The sequence below is a fragment of the Callorhinus ursinus genome, unplaced genomic scaffold (genome assembly GCF_003265705.2).
Source record: "Callorhinus ursinus isolate GAN/ISIS: 27379988/994484 unplaced genomic scaffold, GSC_fseal_2.0 scaffold46, whole genome shotgun sequence".
Classification (NCBI taxonomy): Eukaryota; Metazoa; Chordata; class Mammalia; order Carnivora; family Otariidae; genus Callorhinus; species Callorhinus ursinus.
In genome coordinates this window covers 9,260,850-9,284,420 of record NW_027397108.1, presented here as the reverse complement: position 1 = coordinate 9,284,420, position 23,571 = coordinate 9,260,850, and the positions used below count along the sequence as shown (strand labels likewise).

General features: G+C 54.4%; 2 protein-coding genes across 2 annotated transcripts; both read right to left on the bottom strand.

Moving 5' to 3' along the window:
• Positions 1 to 9,481: 9,481 nt before the first annotated feature.
• Positions 9,482 to 11,986, bottom strand: FOXL1 (forkhead box L1). The gene has a single exon (XM_025860379.2). It carries the CDS (start codon positions 11,837 to 11,839, stop codon positions 10,811 to 10,813), a length of 1,029 nt encoding a protein of 342 aa, XP_025716164.1. The 5' UTR covers positions 11,840 to 11,986; the 3' UTR covers positions 9,482 to 10,810.
• Positions 11,987 to 20,516: 8,530 nt separating this feature from the next.
• On the bottom strand, positions 20,517 to 23,320 carry FOXC2 (forkhead box C2). Its single transcript, XM_025860348.2, has one exon. The coding sequence runs from the start codon at positions 22,870 to 22,872 to the stop codon at positions 21,364 to 21,366; it is 1,509 nt and encodes a 502-aa protein (XP_025716133.1). The 5' UTR covers positions 22,873 to 23,320; the 3' UTR covers positions 20,517 to 21,363.
• Between the last annotated feature and the right edge of the window lie 251 nt (positions 23,321 to 23,571).

Below are 23,571 nucleotides of genomic sequence, written 5' to 3'. Positions count from 1 at the left end.
TTAAATGGATTCACGTTGCCAGCAATCTCTTTTTGCGACATGGTATTTGTTAGAAATCAGGATTTCACTTAACCAAATGTCCTGCGGTCGCCTCCGCTTTGTTTCTTAACAGGGCTGTCTTTATGTGAGTTTTCTTTGGCTTCCCAATAGAAGAGAACAGATTCCTTTTGAAGTTTTTCATTGATGAATGAGCCGCTATAAATAACCCTTCGTGGCAGCCGCCCGATCTCTGAAGTTTACTCTGGAATAATAGTAGCAGTGGGAACGAAGGGCAATTTACGGCAGCGTGTCATGAAATAGTTTAATGGGCTTCATACTGTTTAACTTAATCTTTACAGATGTAAAAACAGAAATACAATTATTTTAACAACTATTATTACATATTGCTTTGCTAATGAAAACAAAGGCTCGGGAAGCTCTCTGAGGACTGAAGGATGGCTATGGGACTCAGAGGGGAGGAAGTGCTGGGCGCCGGCAGGGTCCCCCCCCCAAACTAGGGATGGAGGAAGGGGCACCGGTGGACAGTCTTGTCCCCCCAAAGCCTCTTTTTGCCACATACACGTGCATGCACACGCACACGCACACGCACACGCACACGCATCGTAGTCAGTGGTCATACCAAGTGCAGCTCCTCTGAGCTGATTTCAAGCTCGGCTCTGCGGCATGAATTATGGGGCCCATGGAGAATTTCTGTTGCTGGGAAAGACAACTGCCTGCTCTTAATGGAGCTCCAAGGACTTTTCCTGTTTCTCACAGTCCGCAGCTGCTGCCCCGCCTTCTTGTTCCTCTCCCACCCGCATCCCCACAACCCTGGCTTCCCGGGAGCATCCTTCTCACCAGAGGGGAGAGGACGCAACTCACTTGAAAACCTATAAATCCAGAGGTCGCGTCTGCAGTTTGAACGGTCTCCCTGCCCCTCTGGAAGCCGGGGAGATTAAACACGGAACCCTGGGTCTCTTCCACGGTGCTCCGAAGACCGCACTCCCTTTGGTTCTTCGGGGAGGTTCTCGCCCGCAGGGGCGCGTCCAGAGTGAGAAGAGTGACTCTGGCTAGCATTTTTCTCATGCGCTGCAGCCTGACCCCCGCCCTGCAGACTGGGAGCTGGGAGCCCCCTGCGACCCTGCACTATATAATTTTGTGCCTCGGGGAGTTCACACCTCCTCCTTGCCCCTTGGTGGGGTTCTCATCAGGAAAACGGGGGATCTGCCTGAATTCTGAACCATTTGGGAAATGATGGGGATTGGGCCAAAAGACGTCAACACATTTACTTTAAAGGCTCGGTCGGAGAATGAGGCTTATGGCCATGGGGAGCAATAGACTTGCCCACCAGTCTGGGCAGCTGTGGACCCCCTCTGCCCCCACCCCCAGACCCTCGAGAGTAAACAGAATGAGTGCCTCCCGAAGGTAGCTCACTCCCAAGGGAAAAAGCCAGACTGGGCCCCCAGCGCCCAGTTAATTCTATCCACGTTCACCTGTCAGCTAAGCCCTACCGCCGGCTCCTGGAAAAAGACACCCGAGTGGGGGCCTGGGCCTTTGTAAGACCATCCGTCTGACAAATACTGGCTCTCATGCGCCAAGCGCTTGCTTGTCATAAGCTGAGGGATATTCGCTCCGGCTGGGGAGTCAGGCACCAAGGAAAACGCAAGTCTGTGACGTTTTTGGATGCCTACTGTGTGGCAGGCACTAGGCTAGCGCTTACAGAAAAACAGGAACACGACAAAAATGATACCACCTTCGCCGGGATAGAGCTTACGCAGCATGGGGAGAGACCCGCGCAGCTCTTACGACCTGCCTGCCGTGGGGACAAGGACCCTAAGGAACTGCAGGCTTCCAGAGGGGCGCGTGGAGGGGCAAGGAAAGAGAACCTGGAGCCGCCCCTGCCCGTGGGCGACGGCCCGATTCGCACCACCTCGGAGCGCCTGCAGCGTGGCCGGCTCCGCAGAGAGGTGCCCCAAGCGCCCAACACACGCCGGGTTTCCAAGACCGAGTACCACATAAAGAAATGCTAAATACCTCAATACGTTCTGGTGTTCAGTGACTTGCTGAAATGGTCATATTTCAGATGAGTGGGTTTAAATAAAATATATTGCTAAAATTCACTGCACCTGTTTTCTTTTTCAGTTTTTTGTTTGTTTGTTTGTTTGTTTGTTTTAATGTGGCTACTAAGCATCGTGAAATTGCTCTTTCTGGGCTCACCAGTCTGGGAGGTTAAGAGGCCCATTAGCTTGAAAATCCAAGAGACATGAGAGGATGAGAGCAAATGTGGCTGACACCACCAGCTCGTTCGTGGTTGCGGGGGTCTCACAGAGATGCACTGTGCGGGGTTTTGGTGAGCCCTGGGGCTATCAACATGCTGAGTCAGATAACCTTGCTGCTCGGGGCTGCTCTCGGCGTGTCCATTTGCTTCCTCAGTTCCCCCCACGGCCGGCCCCGCACACAAAACCCTCGAGGACAAGATGTGGGCCCAGTCCACTTTGAAGCCCCTAAGGAGTGTCTGAGGCCCGGCTGTGAGTGGGCACGCCGCTGTTGGTTAGCTGAAGAGCAGCGAGCAATTCTGATTACAGAAGCCGCTTGGTACAAGCCACATTCCTGATGGTGAGAAATGTAAACCTCCCGCCACTCTCTGCACATCCCTAAATGCACGTGCTTCCTCCACCCCAAGCCGGCACACTGCTGTGTGTGGCCGCATTGAGAAGGTGTGAAGGAGGGGGAGCTTCAGGAACGGCTGGCCTCCGGTTCGGACTCAGGTTCTCCATGACTAGGTGCTCCTGGTCAGCTTCCCTTCCCACCAACCTCGATTTCTGTCGTCCATCCAGCGGGAAGACTCTAGGCAAGCTCACAGGGTTGTTGAAATGATCCAGCAGGATGATGTGTGGCAAAGATGGTGTGCTCAATACCTTCTCCCTGGAGGGCGTGCAAGGAGTGATGGAGCCTTGAGTAACATCAACAGCTGGTCCGCTTCATTCAGCCCCAAACCTACTTTTTCGTGTCTTCGTGCCAAGTGGTTTTTCTGAATAATCGGGGCACTTGACCTCAGACCATCCCTTACTGATATTGAAACCACTGGTTCCTGAACTCAGCTGCACACTAGGACCATCTGGAAAGGTTTCTGACATACCATCAGAGCTTGTGACCCCACCATCAGTATTTCGTAAAGCTCCCTGGTGATTCTAGGGCTCAGTCCAGGTAGAGACCCACTGAGCACAGCGGACAACAGAGGTCCCATTGTTCACCGGCAGGTACTTCCGTAACAGCTGGGAGAATAGGAAAGCACACGAAAGTGGAACTTGGGGTCTGGTGTGGTTCGGACACAGAAGTCAGTGTGGCCAGGAGGGAGGAGACGTTAGGGTCACTGAGCAGGTCTGTCAACCAGCCATCACTTGGTGGGGGTCTCTGTCCCCAGTCCCTAGTGCCAGAAATGAAAATTAGATTGCAGAATGACTTAAGAATTCTTGTACAATATAAGTGTCTCTCACCTCCCTGGACATTTCTTTGTTCCTTCCTGTGAATCTGTAATTATTTCAGAACGAAAGGTTTTAGTAAGTAAGTAAGCAAATCTCATTTCTCCTCATCTCCCTCTGTTGCTGGGCTGTCAGAGGTCTCTGTCCCCAGCACTGCGCGTGGCCCCACGCAGAGAATACAGAGCAGCTCTTCGGTGACCAGGAGATGACAATGAGGGTGGTGGCAGTGATGAAGCAAAAGGCAATGTATACACATGTGTGCGTGTGCATGTACCTCGCCTCTGTCCATCCAGAGGGACCTACCAGAATAGCCTTGAAATGCCAGCCTTTCTAGAATCTCCTGGAGGTGGGATCGTTACCGGTGATCAGGGGATTACAGATTGGCTCCTTTCTCAATACTTTCCTGCATAGTCCACACTTCTCCCGTGAACACGTAAGCCGTAACGTCTGCTTTAGTGCAGGGCACCGCGACCCAGAGTACAGAAGGACAGTGGAGGTCATGGAGAGGAGCCAAGAACCTACTCCCATCACCTAGAAACCGAGTACACTATGACAGGTGAGAAGAAAGGATGGGCTGGTCCTTCGAGCCCCACAGACGGCCATGCCCCTCACCGGCGTGGCTCTTACTTCTGGCTGCCGAGCAGACACCCCTGAGCAGCCTTTAGAGGTGCCCTGTCCGGTCCCACCACAGGCCGACCCGATGGGGGTCCCTGGGGATGGGGCACTGGCCCGACAAGGGGCCAGAGCGGCTGGCTGTCCTACAACAGAGAGAGCGGGCATCACCGCCCGCAGGATCCTTCTCCTCTTGCGTGGAAGTCCAGCGAACACCCAGAACAAGACAAGATGAGCCATGAAATGTGCTAGAAATAGATTTATTCCTCTTTAATCCTCACTTCGTCAGGTCACTGGGTGGCCCTTCCTCAGATGCCGGGGTGCCCTTAACCTGACAGTGTCTCCCACCCACGCCCGGTGGAGGGAAGGAGAAGTCACTGCCAGGGGACTCGGGCACCAGCCGGAGCCCCAACGTGAATTATTCATCACCACCCCCGACCACCACCACCACCATCAGGCTCCCAAGATGGAGCCCACAGTGCCGACTCAAAGTCCAAAAATGTGGGAAAGTTTATTTATTTCTTCAAAACATTCCTGATTTGTAATGTGCTTTCTAAAAATGTTCTAGCTGACCAAGCCCTTGCTATATTTAGCCACAGCATTTAAAGAAATGTCCCTTACACTTTATAAGGCGGGCTATGAAACACAAGAGTTTAAGGAACACTGCTCCTTGGTCCGGTCCCGTTCTCCCCAGGAGAGGGCTGGGGCCTCTCCTTGACCTGCAGGAGCAGCCCTGGTGCTGAGGGCAGAAATAAAGGCTTGCATTCATTCCCAGGGCCCTTGGGTTCACAATGACTAGACAGCGGCCCTGGGAAGCCCCTCTGGGCTCCGGTGTGAAGCGAGGAAACGCCAAAGGGACCTCGCTCTCTTTGGCCTACGGGATTGGCTCTCCTGTGGTTTTCCTAGGATCCCCCGCCATGCATCGCTGCTTATTTTGCTTTTGGTTTCATGTTCAAAGGGTTGGATCATCTCAAGAGACGTAACAGGGCAATAAAGAGATGAAAATGCATCCCAGCCTACCCAGAGAAGTCAAACCCCAGAAGCCTTCTGCCACCTCCAGAATTACATAACATGAGCAGAGCTATTGGGTCATGATGTCGTTGCATAACTAGGAAGGCACAAAAGGGCCCATAAAACCAAAGTGTTTAGATGAGCGGCTCTGTCTGTATACAGACCTCCCATTTACTGAGCACTTTCTGCAGGAGGCATCATGGTGATTGCCATTTTGAGATGGGGACCAGGGCAGGCATTGTTTTATGAACTTATACCCATCATTTTACTTGACTCCTCAGGATGGATCTGTGAGGCCTTTGCTGATGCTATGCCCGTTCGTACAGATGAGCAAGTTAAGGCACAGAAGTGTTAGGTCACCTTGCTGATGTCACACAACACAAAAGGGCAGAGCTGGGTAATTAGCTTCTGCCTGGTGGGCACCAAGGACACACTCTTCACCAGGTTAACGTACCCCTCCCTACCCCCACCTCAACTCAACCTACTGAACGGTAACAACTCATTAAGACAGTAATGGGAGGAATTCTTCCCCACTGGTAGGTGTGTCTAGAAACACCTGGAAAAATACGAAGTAGTACATGGTGACCAGCTACTTGGGAAAGTAGTGATGCCAGGATGCCGGAAAGGCGTGGCATTTCTAATATTTTACATTGCACATTGTGAGGACCGGAGTCATGCTTCAACTTAGTGTTGTCCAAGGTGACGCGGTCCTGTGGACACCGGAACATCCTTCCACCCTTCCCAGAGGGCTTGACCTAGATGCTGTCCTGGGGCCCAAACACTTCATATGTGTCGCACTTCCTCTGCCCTTGGGTCAGAAGTGCCCTCCCAGCATGAGGCCCACACACCCTACAGGGAGAGATGGCCCCAGCCGTATTCAGGACACTTTTAGTGAAAGGTGGTTTTGTTTTAGATTCTCAGTGAACTGAAAGATACCCGTGTAGCGTCATTCACAGCCCCCAGCAACTCAGGCTCGAAGCTGTGAAGGCAGAGACTGCATGGCCGGGGACAGGGCCCCCGAGAGCGAAGTCCAGACCCAGGCCGTGCCTCCCTAAGCGGGTCTCAGATGGCTCTAGAGTCACCTCTCTTGGAAGCTTGGCAAGTGGGAGAGTCAGATCTCCTGGAAGGCCAGCGGTAGCTGCCAGTACTGTCCAGGACATCCTATAGTCCTGGCTCTTGGCCCAACAGTGTGGTCAGGACAGGTGCCACCGAGTGACCCTGAAGGAAGGCCCCCCCACCCCGACCGTGCTGGGCACAGTCTGTCTGCCCCGTCCCCACCCCCGTGCATTCTCAGCCCCTCTTGGCCTTGCAGGTTGCCCCTTATGTATTGCATTACCTGGGCTCCCTTGCAGGCTGGACTTCTCGCGGGGCCAGCCAATCAGAGGTATCCACATGAGGCTGGAAGGCAGGAGAGGAGAGAGGTTGGGGTATTTCTCCTCGGCTCCTGCCTGCAGAAGCTGCAACCACACTCACTCTTGCTCCCCATGGAGCTGCCCTTCCCCTGGCCCTCCCCCACATAAGCAATCCCTCTACCCTGGTCTTTTCCATCGGCCCATGTAAGTGGGCTTCTCTTTCTGGAACCCTGATTCTCATGCCCAATGGGAAAAGGTTAAGACCAAATCTCTGCCCCACCACCTCCCTTCCACTCTCCCCGCTCACCGCCAAGGTAAATAAAGACAACGGTGTTGACGATGTAGACACCCCTCAGGACCTAGGACGTGTGCTCGGGTTACCTCCTTTCCTTACAGCCACCTTCCAGGGTCAGAACTGAATCTTGTACTCACTCTCATCTGCCCACCATGCTGTAGACCCTGGGCTTCAATACACATCGGGCCTATGTGCCCTTCACATGGTCTGCCCAGTAAAATTGGCATTTGGATGTCATTGGACGAGGCAAAGCCCTCAGCTCTGCCCAGGCTCCACCACCTCCTAGTGCTCACCACTAGGATGCTGCACACAGGTATGGTGTCTGCCCGGCCCTAGAGAACCCATGAGGACAAGTGTAGTAGAGAACTTGCCATTTAGCTATTCAGACATATCTTTAAAAACCGCTTGAAATGTGGATCCAGAGAATTTTATCTTTCCAACAAACTCATGCTCTTTATTTTTAAACAATGAACTTTGCTTATTATCATGTGCATTTTTTTACTCTATGGAACAAACTCTGCTTCCTGCAAACAAGATGTTTCCAGCTACCATGAAGATGGGAAGTGCACAAAGCTGAGGCTCTCATCGAGAGCTGCCGGCTACTGGAAACATCACCCACGTCTCTGATGTTAACAGTTGCTTTCAGCTGCAACAGTAACATCATGTGTGGCTAGTTCTTTAACCCACACGTGGATACACGCTGAACCACTCTTCATGAGATGGTAGAGACCACATGTGGACTCCTTCACAGAGAGATGCGATTAGAGATCCGAAATGGCGGATCACAACCTGTTCAGGTTCCGGAAAACCTTCGGAGGCATTTGAGACCCAGCAGGGTCATTAGCTGCTACAAGAGCCAATGAACAACCAAAACCAAAGCAAAAGGCCTTTACAAAGTTCTCTTATCCTTGCACAGGTCGAAGAAGTAAAGGTCTCAACGTCGGTGTGTCTTCCAAGATTCTTTAATGAAATCTTTGTTAGTTTCATCAGAATAGTGCAAAACCCAAATTTTCAACCCTGGCTTGAACTATATCAGAAAAGAAAATCTTTCTGAAAGTATCAATACTTGGATTAATTTGAAAGGATTCAGCACTTGATCTGAGCCCATCTGTCCCACTTATATGCAAAAAAAGATGAACTTCTGCACACTCGTGTGTACAGAACATACACACACACACATACACAAATGCATGTGTGCATATCCATACCCATGCGTACATATGTACCCACTTCTGTCCTTAGTGTTGTACACGGTACTCCCGCTCCATCCCCATTATGATCGGTGTATTCATCAGTGTGTTTACGTGTGTGTGTACACTAAGCTTGAACCACAGACCCTTGTCAGAAAAACAGAATCTATTCCCTTTGTTTAGAAGGGAACACAGAGGTGTACCTTCAGATTGCCTAAGAGTAGAAAGATAAGGTTCTTCTGGTTTGCCCTAAATACAGAGGAGAGTTTGCTTTAAATAAGAGTAGAAACTTTTTTTTTTGTCTCACTGACCCTACAACTTGGAGCCCGTGATTAAATCCGGAGCACTGGCACAGCCGTGTGGATTGCTAAGACAGACAGGTCCTCTTTTTCTTCAGTAGGAAGGAATCTTCACGGGACCGTACCAATTCGATAGCTTCCATCACGTACCGTCCGTTCCCCTCAGCCCTCCCAAACCAGATGAATGCGGGGGTTAGTTAACAGAATGCCTCCTTGTGTCTGTATAAACAGTCTTACAAAGCAGATACATACTCCTGACTTTTTTTTTCTGAGACACAAAAACATTGTTTATATTATACTTCTTGGAATTGTAACTCTAAAATGCATCTTTTTAAAATGGCAGTATTAGATTATTAGTTTCTCCAGAAGACAGCCATCGTAAATTAACAAAACACATGAGATAGCAAATCAAACACAAAAGGAAAAATTAAAAACATAACCTCCACCATGGAGTTTCCATGATGTTCCGGCAGCACCCACTGGCCCCAGGCTTCTCTGCTCCTGAGATGCTGACAGGGCTCCCACATATAATCCCTGACTCCCCTCTCCTATTACACTGTTTGCTTATTCCCCCCAGTAATCCACTGAACCAGTCACTGAGAGGTTAATGAAAAAACAACTTTATTCACAGAGGCTGAGACTTTGGGATAACAAAATATCCATGACAGCCCTTCCACCACATTGTAGGTTAATCACAGTGAGCCTGGATCTCAACAATGGGATCTCATCAAAGTTCTTAAAATCAAGGACACTGTGCAGCTCACCAAAACATTCCCACCCACCTGGGCAGAATGTGCTCAAGGAAACTTACGGGTCAGTAGCACATGGCTTTAAGAATAAATTCTCAGGAAGTCAGTTCTGTGCTTACTAATTATTAAATTATTACACTTGTCTGGAATGTCCTTTCGGATATATTAACCGATAGGCTCTCTTGCTGTAAAGTTTGTGTTCATCTTTAGCTAAGTCCTGGAAATTAAAAGTTATTTGGAAGATCTGTTGCAGCCTACCTCCAGAACTCTCATGACTTACTGAGTCTTTCCCACATCAGATAAAATTAAAATAGCCTAGAGGTTCAGGAAATTCAGTTTCCCACCCAAGGCAACCCAAAGAGAAATACTGTAAGGGGTTAGATGCACTTCCCAAAAGTTCCAAGCTGAACTGGGCTGTAAAAATCTCCATCGTCTTAACCAGATCTTTGTTGCAGAGCCCTCCCCCCGCCCCCCTCCCGATCTTCCTGCTCCCCACCCCCCAGATTTCCAGTCACCTCCATAAGGTGTTTATTTAGCTGCTGGCTCTAGGCCCGCCCACCCGGGGAAGGGGCTTGGAGGGAAGAGCTGGGTGCGGGCTGGGATGCCATCAGCTGGGAATGTCTGAAAGAATCCTCTGGCTGAGCTTCCTGTTCTTTGGGGTCCAGAGAGACACCCTCCAGCAGATATCAGAAGATTCCCTTTCTCTGCCCAGGATGACCCATCTCTCTCCCAGTATCTGCCTTTTGTGTTTGTTTCATCCAACTTTTTGGATTAAAGGTGGTCCTTTACTACACAATTCTGGAAAATGTAGCAAAAATCAAACCTAGATCTTGAAAAAACATGCAAATGGAAAATCTTCTGAGTCTAAGACACCTTCCCTCCCCCTCACACACTTCCGGTGTCCTCTGCTATCTTTTGATCCCTTAAAAACAAAAGCAACAAGACAGGACGGCTGCTAATGTTGGTAACACGTCTTGGAGATCATGGGTACTGACTATCGGGCTATCATAATGCAACAAAATGCTATTATATAGAGTGTACTTTCTTAATAGAGGTTGTTACTGTAGACATTTTCACAGGGCAATCGTTGTAGTAAAAAGAGTCAAGCATCTAGCCAAAGAACATAGCATATTCCTTTTACTGTCTAGAAAGAAAAAAGAGAGAAATTCTCTATTTAAAATAAAAGTGTGGTTTCTTAGCTTCCACTTGGACATTTGTTGTAAATCCTCACCAGGCCCTAGATCTCCCAAAGAACCTGAAACACAGGGGTCACTGCCAGTGTCCCCACAACTGGACTTCAAGGACAAACCCAGCTGTGAACACCCACCACCCCATGGACTCAGAGCCAAGGCCTGAGCCACAGTGACAACCCACGACTGAGCTGACCACAGTCACAATGTGGCTCTGTTTGAAAGCACCCCACCATGTCCTTCGAGGTCCTGCTCCCTGGTTGTCTGGGCCCTTGCTGCTCTGGACATGAAGGACCTGTGCTGGGCATGGAAGACCACACCCTTAGACTGACCTAAGGTCAAGGAATTCTCCTGCTCTGGCGGTAGGAGGTCTGAGATGCCCAAGTCCTAGCCAGGCAAGGTCTTTTAAATCTCCGGAGGTGCTCCGGGTTCTGGGAAAGTCCGCCTCACCTCGGAGGAGGCAGGAGACCCTGCCCACCTGCGTGCAAAAGTTGGTAACACTTCCCAGGATCCACACGTTGCAGAAGAAAAGATCATTCAAAAACAAAAACAAAAACAAAACAAAAACGTGCCTCCTTCCCCCAGCGATTAGGCCCCTGGTCGCTCACAAGGTCAGCCCAGGGTAGGGGAAGGCCCCCGTCACTGTTTGCTTTACTGGAAATGAAGCACCGTGTCGGGAAGCTGCAGAGGGAAATAGGAGAGGAAAGGGATCCCGAGCTGGTAAAAGCGGCCCTGGACGTGCGGGTCGAGCATCAGGGAAGCGTTGAAAGGCGGACGGAGGCTTGAGGGGGTGGCCAGAAGCGAGGCACCCATACAGCTGCCGGGCCCTGGCTTGGCGCCCCCCAGGAGCTCGACCCCTCCGGCGGGCTTCTGACCCTGCCGTCCTGCCAGGATGCTGTCTATGCTGAAGCCCTTGGATTTGTCGGAGCTCTTCGGAGAGCCGTGGGAAGCAGGACGCGGAGGGGACCCCGGGCCATCCACTGTGCGCGCTGGCTGGCCTACGGCCAAGGCCGCTGCGCCCTGGACAGCGTCGCCTGCGTCCTCCTCCGGGGACGCGGGCCCAGGCCAGTGGAGGGGCGCCGGCGGAGAGGAGCCGTCCAGCAGGGGCGAGGGGCGCGCGGGCGCTCCCTCCTGGCGGGGGGTCGCGGGGCCGCCGCGGCGCCCTGCGGGAGGCTGCGCCTCGGAGCCGCGCTCCTGCGTCTCGGCGCGGGCCCGCTTGGCCTCCGGGGCCCCTGGGCCTGGCTTGGGCTTCCTCTTCCGGCGCCGGTAGTTGCCATTCTCGAACATATCCAGGCAGCGAGGGTCCAGCGTCCAGTAGCTGCCCTTGCCTGGCCGCCCCTTCTCGCGGGGCACCTTGACGAAGCAGTCGTTGAGCGAGAGGTTGTGGCGGATGCTGTTCTGCCAGCCCTGCCGGTTGTCGTGGTAGAAAGGGAAGCGGTCCATGATGAACTGGTAGATGCCGTTCAGCGTGACTCTCTGCTCGGGCGCGTCCTGGATGGCCATGGCTATGAGCGCGATGTAGCTGTAGGGCGGCTTCTGGGGGGGCTCCGCCCGGCCCGAGGCGGCCAGAGCGGCCGCGGGGGCGAAGGCCAGCGGTAGCCCGGGTCTCTCGGGGCCGTACAGATAGAGCATGGGTGAGGCGGCCAGAGCAGGCAGCCGGGGACCGAAGAAGTGGCTCATGGCGAGCCGGAGCCCAGCGCTGCGCTCCCCGCGACGCAGGCGACCCAGCGGCTTAGGGACTGCGCCCCGCGCCGCGAGGGCCCTCCGGGGGAGCCCGCGGTGCGTCTGCCTCCCGCTCTGCCGCTCTCCCTGGCCGCTCCGTGCTCTGTCCCTTCATGGCTTTAAAAATGTTAAATAATTGTTGTAAGTTTGCTATTATATGTTGACTTAGCGCTGGAAAATAAATTGTCTATGATAAACAGTCGTTGTGTGCTCAGCCCACCCACATTAATTAAAATTTCATTGCTGAAAAACTCCAAGCTTTTCCCTCCACGTGTCTTTTTGATACCAGCCAATCGGTTTCAGGGCTATTCCTTCATTTGTTTATAGAATTAGTCTGTTGATAAGTCCGCCCACCCAAGTTGAATCAAGCTGTGTTTATTTGGAAAAATTTCCGGGCACCCAATATATAAACGCACTGATCTGATGTTTGAAATATCACGTCCACCCCTTGACGCTGTAAGCACACACAGTCAGTGAGGCAGGATGTGGACCACGGTGGCTGGGAGCGGGGTCTGCCGGGCCAGGAAGGAGAGGTGGGGATGGGGTGGGGGCGCAGGGGGGAGTTTCACTGCTGGCCTGGGGGAGCCCAGTTATCCTGAGCCTCCCACAAAAGGTCTTTTCTTCTCTCAGCCTTCATAGATGTGGAGATGGAACCGTCTCATAGAATGCCTCCTGAGGTCTTTGAAAGCATTTAGATATTTGGGTGGGGGGAGCGGCGTGTCTATTTAAGAGGTCTGGGAGTCTTGGGAGAAGAGGTGGCAGCCCTCCTTGGAGAAACTATCGGGATGCCCTGCAGGAACTAGAGGCGCTCACCCGCGGGGCCTGGTATCCCGGAGTGGGCCAGCCTCTACCTCCAGGGGCTCCCTGGGGACCCAGAAGAGGCCTCCAGGAGCCCAGCTTCTCCGGAAGCCAAGGCACAGGGTACTGGGGAGCTAGAGAGGGCGGGGGTACCTGGGCCACGGCTTGGTTGAGGGTAGTTCCAAAATAAACCCATTTGGAGAGGTCAGGGGGGAGAAGCTGAGGTCTTTCTGATGGGACTGAGGTTGCAAGCAAGGAACACCATAAAAGGGGAATTTGGCAGCTGTCGCCGGAGAGCTGGTATTTGTGAATGCGGGTCTCTTGCTTTATATTCTACGCTTTCCTGTTTATAACAAGGAGGGGGGTTATAACAACTTTACAAGTGCACGCAGCTGGCCCGTGATTACATTAAGCATTTGGGAAGCCTGCTTGCTCTCCACCCACCCCCCCACCCACTCACCCTGGGGTGTAAGCACCCCCACCCTGTCTCATTTTACATTCAGCTACGTCATGCTTTGAATCAAAACCCTGAATGATGCCGATTGAGAAGGAGCGGGCTTCTGTCCCACCGAGGCAGTGGGTGTGGGGGCGGGGGGGGCTAATGCACCACTAGTTCCTGTTTATGATCTCTGCTGAATATTTTTTAAAAGAAAAAAAAAACACACTTGGGTTAATTGAATTAGCGTTTCATTGAGTAAACCGTGTGGGGATGCCAAAGAAGAGAGGGAGGGGTGAGGGCGGCAGGTGGGCATAGGAATGGCCCAGGGCCCTGCTCCGCAGGGAAGGGAACGAGAGGCACTATGGTGCATGGGGCGGGGCATGTCAGCAGCGAGAGGACATCTGCTTGCTAAAGGCCAGGTCACCCCTGGACAAGGGAAAGCCAGGACAATCCCACTCCAAAATGGGGAATCCATAGAGTAACCCCTATGTTCAGGGGTTCCAGATAGCAGGGAAGTGGGTAAGTTTGACACAGGCCATAGGAAGTCAAAATCAGGGTGGAAAAACCAGTTTGGGTGCAGGTGTAGCTTGAGGGAGCGCCAGGCCAGGCGCTGGGGCACCTCTGGGCCTCCCTCCCAGGTGCTGCTTTTCTAACTTAGGCCAACCGACCAGCCCAGCCTGGCTCTGGCCTAGGTGTTGAGGATGGCCCTCTAGCCAGGAGGGGGCGGGGCGCTGTCCTCTCTCTGGATCTCTAGATCTCACCAGAGCACCCCTTTCAACCCTGGGGTGGGGGGGGACACCTCAGTGCCCGAGCGGATGCAACCCGCAGTTCCCTAGTCCCCGGGGTCACCCAACCTCTCCAGACCAGCGCGCCCCCGGCAAGTTCAAACTTGGATCGAGTTCGATGTCCAACCTCAGCTCCCGCTCTAACAGACCCAGAGGAGGAGACAAATGGGTGTCACTACGCACCAACCCCTCCGCACCCGGAGCCCTCCCTGGAGCTTGCCCGGCACCCGAAGTCCAGCAGGCGCATCCCTGCCTCTCCCGAAAGGCGCGCCTCCGCTGCACTACTTCTAAACTCCAAGGCAAATCCGAGCTTGAATTCATACAATAATAAACACCGCCCAATTTGGGCATGGGCCGGACGCAGGCGGAGACCGGGAGGCTGGTGGGCGGGGCACTGATAGTAAAGACAGAAAGAAAGGGGAAAAAAAAAAAAAAAACCCAGCTTCTAGTCGCGGTCTGGAGAGGCAAGTCCAGCCCCTCGCGTTTGCAGATTTGCAGCATCTCCGGGAGGCTCCTTCCAGCAGTAGAACTGCGTGGCGCCCCAACCCGGCTCCTGCGTGGGGTCGAATCCTGGGCTCCCAGGCTAGGAGTTTGTAACTTGAGCCTAGGAGGAGCCCGCTGTAGGGAGGAGCCCCGCGCAGGGGCATATTTCCGGGGAGTGGATGGCACAAGCCTCTGGCGGCCGAGTGCGGATGCGCCCTCGTGCGGAAGCTCGGTGTGTTGAGGCCCTATCTGAGGCCGGCTGGGGGTGAGGGGGCGCCCAAGAGCCTGGGAGACAGCCAGGACAACTGGGTATCCGAGAGAGCCAGATGGGGACACTGAAAGTTCTCCCTAGGCTCGTAGTCTTCCCATCGCCCCAAACATGCATTCTTCTCTGCAGTCAGTGCCCGCACATCTCCCAGCCCACAGCAAAGCCCTGAGATTTCCAGCCTGCCCGGATGCTCCTGCAAGGACCGCGAGGGGTTCCTACTCTGGGGTTAGCGTGGGATGAGGGCAGAGAGTACAGTTCCCAGCCCCCAGGGAGAAAGCCTGCTCCTTGGGCGGGCTGAGCAGAGGCCAGGCACCCGGCAGGACCAAGAGAGAGGCCTCAGAGAAAAAGGCTGAGGGCAGGGGAGAGACAGGAGGTCTTCCTATACCCCCTCCCCCCCCCGCCCGGAGGTATCTACCCTTCCTCTGCTCCTCAAGTCAACTGAAAAGCAAATACTCAAGTTAAGGATGATCTGTGTCACCTCCCAAATATTGGCATCACTTTTCTCCGAGCGAAGACAGTTGACAAGGTATATATACACGAAGGAACGATCTCCCATGCTTGCAGTGGGTGTGAGGAGACAGTGGGAAGTTACAGGACCCACTCAGCCGGTTCACCTTACTGACACCGTAAACACATTGGAGATGGTGATGACCAGGACAATAGCAATAACTAAGATGTCTTGAACGCTCCTATGTGCTGGTACCCTCCTAAGATGTCCCTTGGATTAAGTCACTTCTCCTCTTAGCTCTAAGAAACAGGAGTCTTCATCATTCCCATTCTGTGGACCAGGACACCAAGGCCAGGAAGTTAACACGAGGAAGTGTTGCAAAAACAAGAGAACCATCCCATTATAATAGGACTACTGTGTGTGGATGCCAGGGGCCCCGTGGAAGCTCTCTCTCAAGAACCCTCACAACATCTATGAAAGACAGTGGTGATGCATTCGCCCATTTTACAAATGAGATTTGGAATGGGCAGTGAACACCCCAGACGGTGGAGGCCATAAGTAGCCGAACAGGGTGTCGGAACACACAAGGTTTCCTGCAAAGGTGGATTCTCTGAGGTCTGACATCCTCAGGTGTCCGCAGAGGCTCCGGGAGGTGTGTCTGGAGCACGGTCTTCTGCTGCTTCTCTTGGGGGAAGTGAGCCATGAATGTAACACTCAGCCAGTCGGCTGAAGCCCGGAGAGCAGGGCAGGATTCTCCAAATTACAGATTTCTTGAGAGCTCATCTTGTTCCAGCAGTAATTTTAAAAGTCTAAAACAGGGGTGGTTAGGGCATATCAGCAAGCAGCCTGACACACACAGTCACCTGAGACCAAAGAATCAGGGTTCTCCTGGTGTTGGGGTGAATCCCGACAGCTCACAGGGAGTCCTCCCTGTGGCCAGGGCACTAGCAAAGGACTTCCCTGACATGTGTTGGGTTCATACATACATTTGATGATCCCATCACTTCTCAGTTGAGAAATGGGCCCAGGGAGCTTGAGGGAGCATGGCCGAGGTCATGCAAACCCTCCATTGGCCTGTGAGGAGGCCCTGAGTTGGTGCATGTGGATTCGGCTTAGAAGCTCGGTTGAAGGGGCGGCCTGTAAAAACAACAGGCAGGCAGAGAGAGAGCCCCCATGGGGCCATTGGGAAAGGTAAGACCCAGGGCCCAGGGCCACTAAGCCAGGGGTCAAAGGGGCCTCTCTGGCCTCTGTGACCTCCAGCCTGGGTGGGCAGACAGACTGAGCACAAAGCTGTCCCCCAGGCTGGGGCAGCCTTCCCCAAGCTCCCCAACCCCATCTCCTTAAAGGGGCCTGTGTGGCCAGGGAGCTAGTCCATCTGCCAGCCCACCCCCGTTGCTTCACGCCAGCTTTTCACACACAAACACATGCACACACATGCACACGCGCACCCACACACGCACACACGCATGCACACAGTCACGCGCACGCCCACCAGTCTACCACTAGCACAACCACCTCAGCGCCAGAGCTACACATTTGAGAATCACACTCTACACGGGCTATGTCCTTCTGTGTTCGCCGTGAAGCAGGGATGTCACCAAAGCCCGGAACAGGCTGGCACAAATCAAGACAGGGACGTCCATTCGGACCCAGTGGCTGTCCTCACTGCAAACTCGCCGAAACATCCCACCCCCTTCCCTACATGCCTCTGTCAAAAAGCAAACATTTCAAATGCCTTGGCGAGCCGAGGCCATGCAAAAACGAGGCAGCAGGGAATGCTCAGAGTTTGGGAAAGCATTTCGAGTATGTGGTGCCAAAAGGCCCTCTCTGGTGGCCCTGGCCCTGTGGGTCCCGCTCACCTAGAGTCGAACCCCCCAGCCATCCCTGGCCTAGCTGCACCCAAGGTGAGACCTAAGGTCTCTCTCCATGTCCACCACACCCTGAGAGTCAGGAGTGTCCCCACGGGGACGACACAGGTACCCATGCCACCCTGAGGCACCAGGCACAGGTTCCAAGACCCAAACACATTTTGAGAAACTTGGTTCTGCCCGTTAATTAACGGGTCTCTTCTCGGTTCGGCTGTCTCCGCCCACCTCAGGTTTATGGTTATCAATGAATTCCAATCACACCAACACTGGCCAACACCCTGTTCAGCGTTTTGGATTTGGGGTAGGGGTGAGGAGTGACAAGGCAAGTGCTCGGGTACCAGGGCTAGTTTCCACGGGGGATCTGGGAACTCTGCTCTCTCTGCTTTGGATGCAGCTCACAAGCCTCTCCCAGGCCCAAAGGCAACCCCACGCACTCTTGGGGTAAAGGAGAGGAGATGGACCCCGAAAGATTAATGAGCCAAGCACCAAAGTTCCCAGGACCCCACGTTTGCTCCTCCCTCCCACTTCTGACCTTCATTTCTTGCCAGCCAGGTAGGGGAGTGGGGATAAGTGAGGGCCCACCATGAGAGCGTGGCTCTGCCAAAAAGGAAAGTGCTGGGCTGCCCCAAATGCCCTTACACGCACCTGGTCATTTTACAGATGAGAAGACTGAGTCCAGGGAGGGAAGTTGTTTGTTCTCACAGTATCACCTGGTCTTCCAGTTCCTAGCCCGGTGCGCCAGCAGTTAGAGGACACGGGTCACCACTGATTTTGGTGTGGGTGGGGACAGGCCATTGAGCCAGGGGATGAAGACCACCTGGCCGCAGACTCAAGTCCGGTCTGGGGAGAGAGGCCTGGGCTGGGCCCACATACAACAGTCCCTCTCCAGGAAAGCTGTGAGCTTGGGGCATGTCTTGGAGTCTTACAAGAAGCAGGCTCCGTGGGGCTGGGAACGTGCGGGATTCTCAGAAACCACGGAGTCTTTCCCAGCGGCCCATGTCTGTCCAAACAGGACCCTGGTTAGAAACAGTCGCAGCCAAGGCCATTAGAGGGCAGGCAGGGTTAACTCTACCGGCAGTGGTCTCTCCCGCGGTGTTGGGGTTGCTTGCATTTTATTTGCAGTATCTTTGAGACCTGCCGAGCTAGCTCCGTGTTACTGGATCAGGAAGGAACGCGATTATCGGACGTGCCTTCGTGCAAATTGCGCCTGGCCGACTGGACCGCAGAGCAGCTCGGCCAGGAGCCCTGGCCGCCTGCGACCAACACTCTGGCCCTTCCATCCCCGACCTCCTTTCCCCTTTTCCTAATCGGCCCTGGGCCTCCCGAGAGTCGAGCGGCCCAAGCGACGGGAGACGAGCGAATACGTGGAGCAAGGACAGTCTACGCCCTGAGCGCAGTCTTTGCGCGCGCGGGGCAACAGACACGCAGGGGCGGCGGCCACCCGCAACGCGGCCCGGATCGCCTCCGCCCCGCGATGCTCAGCTTGGCGCTGCTGGACGCCCCAACCCCGCGGGGGAAGCAACCGACGCCCTGAGGCCGCTCAGTCCCTAGGCCTGAAGTCCGAATGACTGTGGGGGTGCTGAGCCCAGGGAGCTCTGAGCGCAGCGCCTAGCACACAGGGCCGGCCTTCTGGCGGAGCTTACCGGCCCCTACCCTGGCCCCCGGGGCCTCAGACTCAGGAAGCTTTCGGGGCAGGGGCGTCCCAGCGCGCCCAGGCCTTACACACCCCTCCCCTCTGCCGCCTCCAGAGGCCTGGATAAAGCCCAAACGCCATCCCTCGAGCTGCCCACGTTCCTAGGGAAATGGAAGGACCCCTGGCCATGGCCTCTATGGGTGGGAGGGGGGCCCTTCTTGAGCTACTCACTTGGGTGACTGGCCCGCATACAGGGATTTCTTTCAGAAGCCACCCCAAAGATAGAAGATCCCAGTGTGGCTTCAGCGGCAGCCTGGATCTCTAACCCAATTCTTTCCCACTTCTCTCCTTTATTTCCCGTGTGTCTCTCAGACCTCATCTGAATTCCGAATCTTGAGATGAGGGCAAGCTTTCAGGGCGGACTCTTAGGAAAAATCTGGGGAAGGAGAAAGCCAGCCAGACTACTCTCCTCTAATCCCGCGGCAAACATCATCTTAAGAACAGGAGCAAAATAGAACCAGAGTACCGAGCTGGGCAAGGAGGGTTGACCTCTTCTGCCGCGGGATAGGGGACTCTCTGTCTCCCTCTCTTTCCTAGCTGGCTGGTCCAGCTCACTCAACCAAAGCAAGGGGGCCTGGGGGCCTGCTGGAGGTCAAGCAGCAAGCACAGGGGCTCCCCGATCCTGAGCACTAGGAAAAGGAATAAAATGCTGCATTTATGTCTTACCCGCCAGCCACCTCTGGGGCTACAGATCGAAAAGAATCTGTGTTGCACATATGGGGAAATGTATTATACTCACACGTCCCCCAGTTCCATATCAGCCTGACTTACAGACAAACTGCCATGGTTAAAACAACAACCCAAACCCAGGTTATGTTCAGTGCCACTGCATCAAGGAAAATCACTTTTTGGAAAACTCATCGTCACCTGAAATGTTAAGTTCACAAGGAGCTTCACTCTTAGCAAAGTACAGCTCACCTACTTGGGTGGGAAACTCATTCCCAACTTGGAGCTCTGGCCTCAAAGTTCACACGCAGAGACCAGCAGGGGAGTTGTGCGTTTGGGCCAGTGAAACAGATAATAAAACCATCCCCCTGCCCCAGGCATACCTCACAATGGTTTCATCGCTATTAAAAATTTTTTAAAGACAAGATCTCAAAATTGGAAAGGCAAATAATCTCCGTATTACTTAAAGTCCTGAGAGTTGATAAATTTAGAACTCTAAAAGCACTACCAATTATTCTTGAAGGCCAATGAGCCTTTACAATTTTTCACTGCAATAGGGTAAGGATTAAGAAATCAAATCAAGAAGTAAAGAGGTTCTGAAATCCAACTCTGATCTAGCCACTGCCAGGAATGGTCATTAAATGCTCCAGAATCAATCTTCTTTGGACCTTCTCCTGCCCACTTCAGATTCTTTTCTGGAAAACCATTACGATGGGGAAGGAAGTCCGCATTTTAGGAAATGGAGGGAAAGCAGGACTCCCTGGTTCTTAGGAGTTAGCTAATGGAACACACTTATCTTTCTCCTCCTTTGCCTCCTCTTTTGGGGATGTCTGGACAATGAGGTGTAATGGTACTCTTTGTTTTGACAATCGGCATGTTTTGTTGCATTTAGCAAAAAGCAGTCACAGCAAATGACGGGACTGCACCCAGTCCTTCAGGCAGCCACATCCAACCAGGGCTGTTTCTCCACTGCCTAGGCCAGGGTGGGCTCTAAATTAATAGAAAGTCTTTTTCATCACTAACAAGACAATAGGGGAGTGCCCCCATTCCTCTGTGATCCTCTGTATACCTCTATGAGTTTACCCACCTGTGTAACAAAAATAATCAAAACAGGTGGATTTGCAAACGCACCTTGTTTTTTAAAAAGGCGAGAACACAAACACACTGTCCGGACTTTGGGCAGAGAAACAACATGGGTTTATTTTAAGGTAAGTACAACAATTAAGACCACATAAGACAAACACAGGTGAAGTTAAATTTTTAAAGTTTTTTTTTTCTTTTAGGAATGCTCGGGGAGGAATCTACTATACAAAACCATCACACTTTGTAAATAAAAAGTATCAGATACTTGACTTCTTTATCCGCCAACAACAAAAAAATAAATTATTTCCTTGTTTTGTAAAAGACCTACCACCGGGGGAAAAAAATTATATCTCGTAAGTGTACAGGGGGTAAAAACCCCACATAGGTTTCTTGAATTTTCATTTTGGCAGTTAGAAATGGTTGGGCAAGATGAAAAAAATTATCCAGTGAACTCAACTTTAAATATTATATTAATGGCTCTGAACAACAACAAAATAGCCTGATTACAAATCCACACATTTGTACAGCACGGTTAGAGAAATTTAAAATTACACACAGCACAAACGGAATCTATAGAGGCCCCCATAGACCTATGGAGGTCTCTACAGAGAGTCATTACTGGGTCTCTATGGGATTTGGTCCGTAACTTAATTTTTGAAACCCCAGCTGGAGCAGTGAGCACAACCATCCTGGTAGGGGAGGGGGGTTTAAAATCAATATTCATTTCGCTGGGCTGCGTCCCTTTACCGGGGCTTCTTAGGATCTCGGAAACCGGGCAGCGAATTAAAGTTACCTGCAGCTTCACAGAGGGCTGAGGCTGGCGCGCGCTCTCTCTGCTCCTGGGTCTGAGAAAAAGCTGGTGGGCATGTTTTGGTTCTTTTTGCGTCTCTGCAGCCTGAACGGTCTGAGAGGTCCGGGTGTGGGAGGCGAAGCCGGAGCGGGCCAGGCAGGTCAGTATTTCGTGCAGTCATAGGAATAGGGGGCGGCGTGGCGGTAGAGAGACGGCGTGGATCTGTAGGGCAGCTGACAGCTCGCGTTGGTGCTCACCTGCGGTTCCCCGAGGGTCGAGTTCTCCATCCCCAGCCGGTGGGAATTGAACATCTCCCGGACGTTGGGGAAAGTCTGCTGCTGGGCCGCGAACGTGTGGCCCGGGAGGTGGTTCAGGTCCCCGCTGTGGTTGAGATACCAGGAGGCCGCCTGAGCCGCGGCGGCCCCGGGCTGTGGCGCCGGCTGGGGCTGGGGAGCCGGCGGGGGCGGCGGCGCCTGCGGGTGGTGGTGGCCGTGATGCTGGTGGTGGTGGTGGCCCGCGGCGGCGAGCGCGCCCTCCTGGCCGGCGGCGAGGTTGAGGGCGCTCAGGGGCGACGTGGGGCCGCTCGGGTGGTCCGAGAGGGCCTCGTCCAGCGCGGGCGGGACGCACATGTGCGCGGGCCGCTCGGCACCGGTGTACAGGCTCATGGCGCGCATGCTGCACTGGTAGCCCCCGGCGCCCCCGGCCTCCAGGCCCTGCGTGCACGGCTGGCCGTAGGCGGCGGGCGGCGCGGTGGCGTAGGACAGCGCCAGTGGCGGCACCACCAGGCCCGCGCGCCCCGACGCGGGGCTCAGCTCGCCTCCCGGCGGCGACGTTCGCAGCGTCATGATGTTCTCCACGCTGAAGCCGGGCAGCCCGTTGGGCGCGCCAGCGTGGTGCTCGGGTAGCGAGCCGTCGGGGGAACCGGCGGGCGTGGAGGCCGGGCTGCGCGGGCTGCCCTGCAGCGCGCTTTCGGGGCTCAGCGTCTCCACCTTGGTGATGACCGGCAGCGCCGGCGACGCCGCCTCGCTCTTGATCACCACCTTCTTCTCGACCTCCTTGGGGGCGTCCGCTAGAGGGGGCCCGGCCGGGGCGCCCTTGCCCGCCGCCGGGGGCGGCTCCTTGAGGTGGGCCCGCTCCTCCTTCTCCTTGGGCACGTCCTTTTTCTTGAAGCGCCGGCGGCGCCGCAGGAAGCTGCCGTTCTCGAACATGTTGTAGGAGTCCGGGTCCAGCGTCCAGTAGCTGCCCTTGCCTGGTTTCTTGTCGTCGCGGGGCACCTTGACAAAGCATTCGTTGAGCGAGAGGTTGTGGCGGATGCTGTTCTGCCAGCCCTGCTTGTTCTCCCGGTAGAAGGGGAAACGGTCCATGATGAACTGGTAGATGCCGTTCAGGGTGATCTTCTTCTCGGGCGCGTTCTGGATCGCCATGGTTATGAGCGCGATGTAGCTGTAGGGCGGCTTTACGAGGTCCTTGGGCGCCGCGGGCTGGTGGTGGTGGTAGGGCGCGTAGGAGCGGCCCATGCTCGCGCCGTACTGCTCCGGGTGGCCGGAGTAGACGCCCATGGGGCTGGCCATGCCGCCGTAGCTGCCCGCCGCCCGGTAGTAATTTTGCTCGCTCAAGTAGGGCACCACTCCCAAGGCGTTGGGGTCGGACACCGAGTAGCGCGCCTGCATGCTGCGTCCGAGACGGCTCGCCGCCGCCTGCGCGCACGCACCGTGAGGAAGGCCCTGCGAGAGCGGGAGAGAGCGAGGGAGCGAGAGAGCGAGAGGAAGGGAGCCGGCGGGGGGAGCCCCAGGCGCCGGGAAGCCTTGGGGGCGAGGTGGGGGAGGCTCCGGCACTCGGCGCGCGCCTGAGCGCGGAGAAGGGACGCTCGTTGTCAGCGGACCGGGCGGATCGGCATCCTGGAGGGCGCGCCCCGGCGAGCGCAGCGCCGGCCCCTGCTCGATCGCTTGCTCTCGGGACCGGCCGGTGGCAGCCGGAGCTGGCGGCCGGGGACGCAGTGGAGACGCCACGCGCGCAGTGGACCGAGGCCGGCCGCTCTGTCCGCGCCGGGAGGAGGAAGGCGGTTCTCCTAGCCCCCCAGCAAAGAGGCAGCCCTGAGGGTCAGCGAGCCGGGGTCCAGAGTGGCTGCCCTGCCGAGCCCGGAAAAAGAGGCAAAGTCCCTTTTAGGGATTGGGAAAAGTTTCCAAAAGTCTTCTTGCTGAAAGCAAGTTTTTACTTTCCTCCGGCCACGCCCCCTCCGGGAACTTCGGACCAATAACCCGGCAGCTGTGGGGAGTTGGCACCAATCAGGGCGAGGAGCGCCGGAATCCGTCGGCTCTAAGACCCCGCTGCTCAGAACCAGACTTTTCTGCAGTTTGTCTTAACTTGAA

Coding starts and splice junctions, on each gene's coding strand:
- FOXL1 (XM_025860379.2), bottom strand. CDS start 11,839: ATGAGCCACTTCTTCGGTCCCCGGCTGCCTGCTCTGGCCGCCTCACCC.
- FOXC2 (XM_025860348.2), bottom strand. CDS start 22,872: ATGCAGGCGCGCTACTCGGTGTCCGACCCCAACGCCTTGGGAGTGGTG.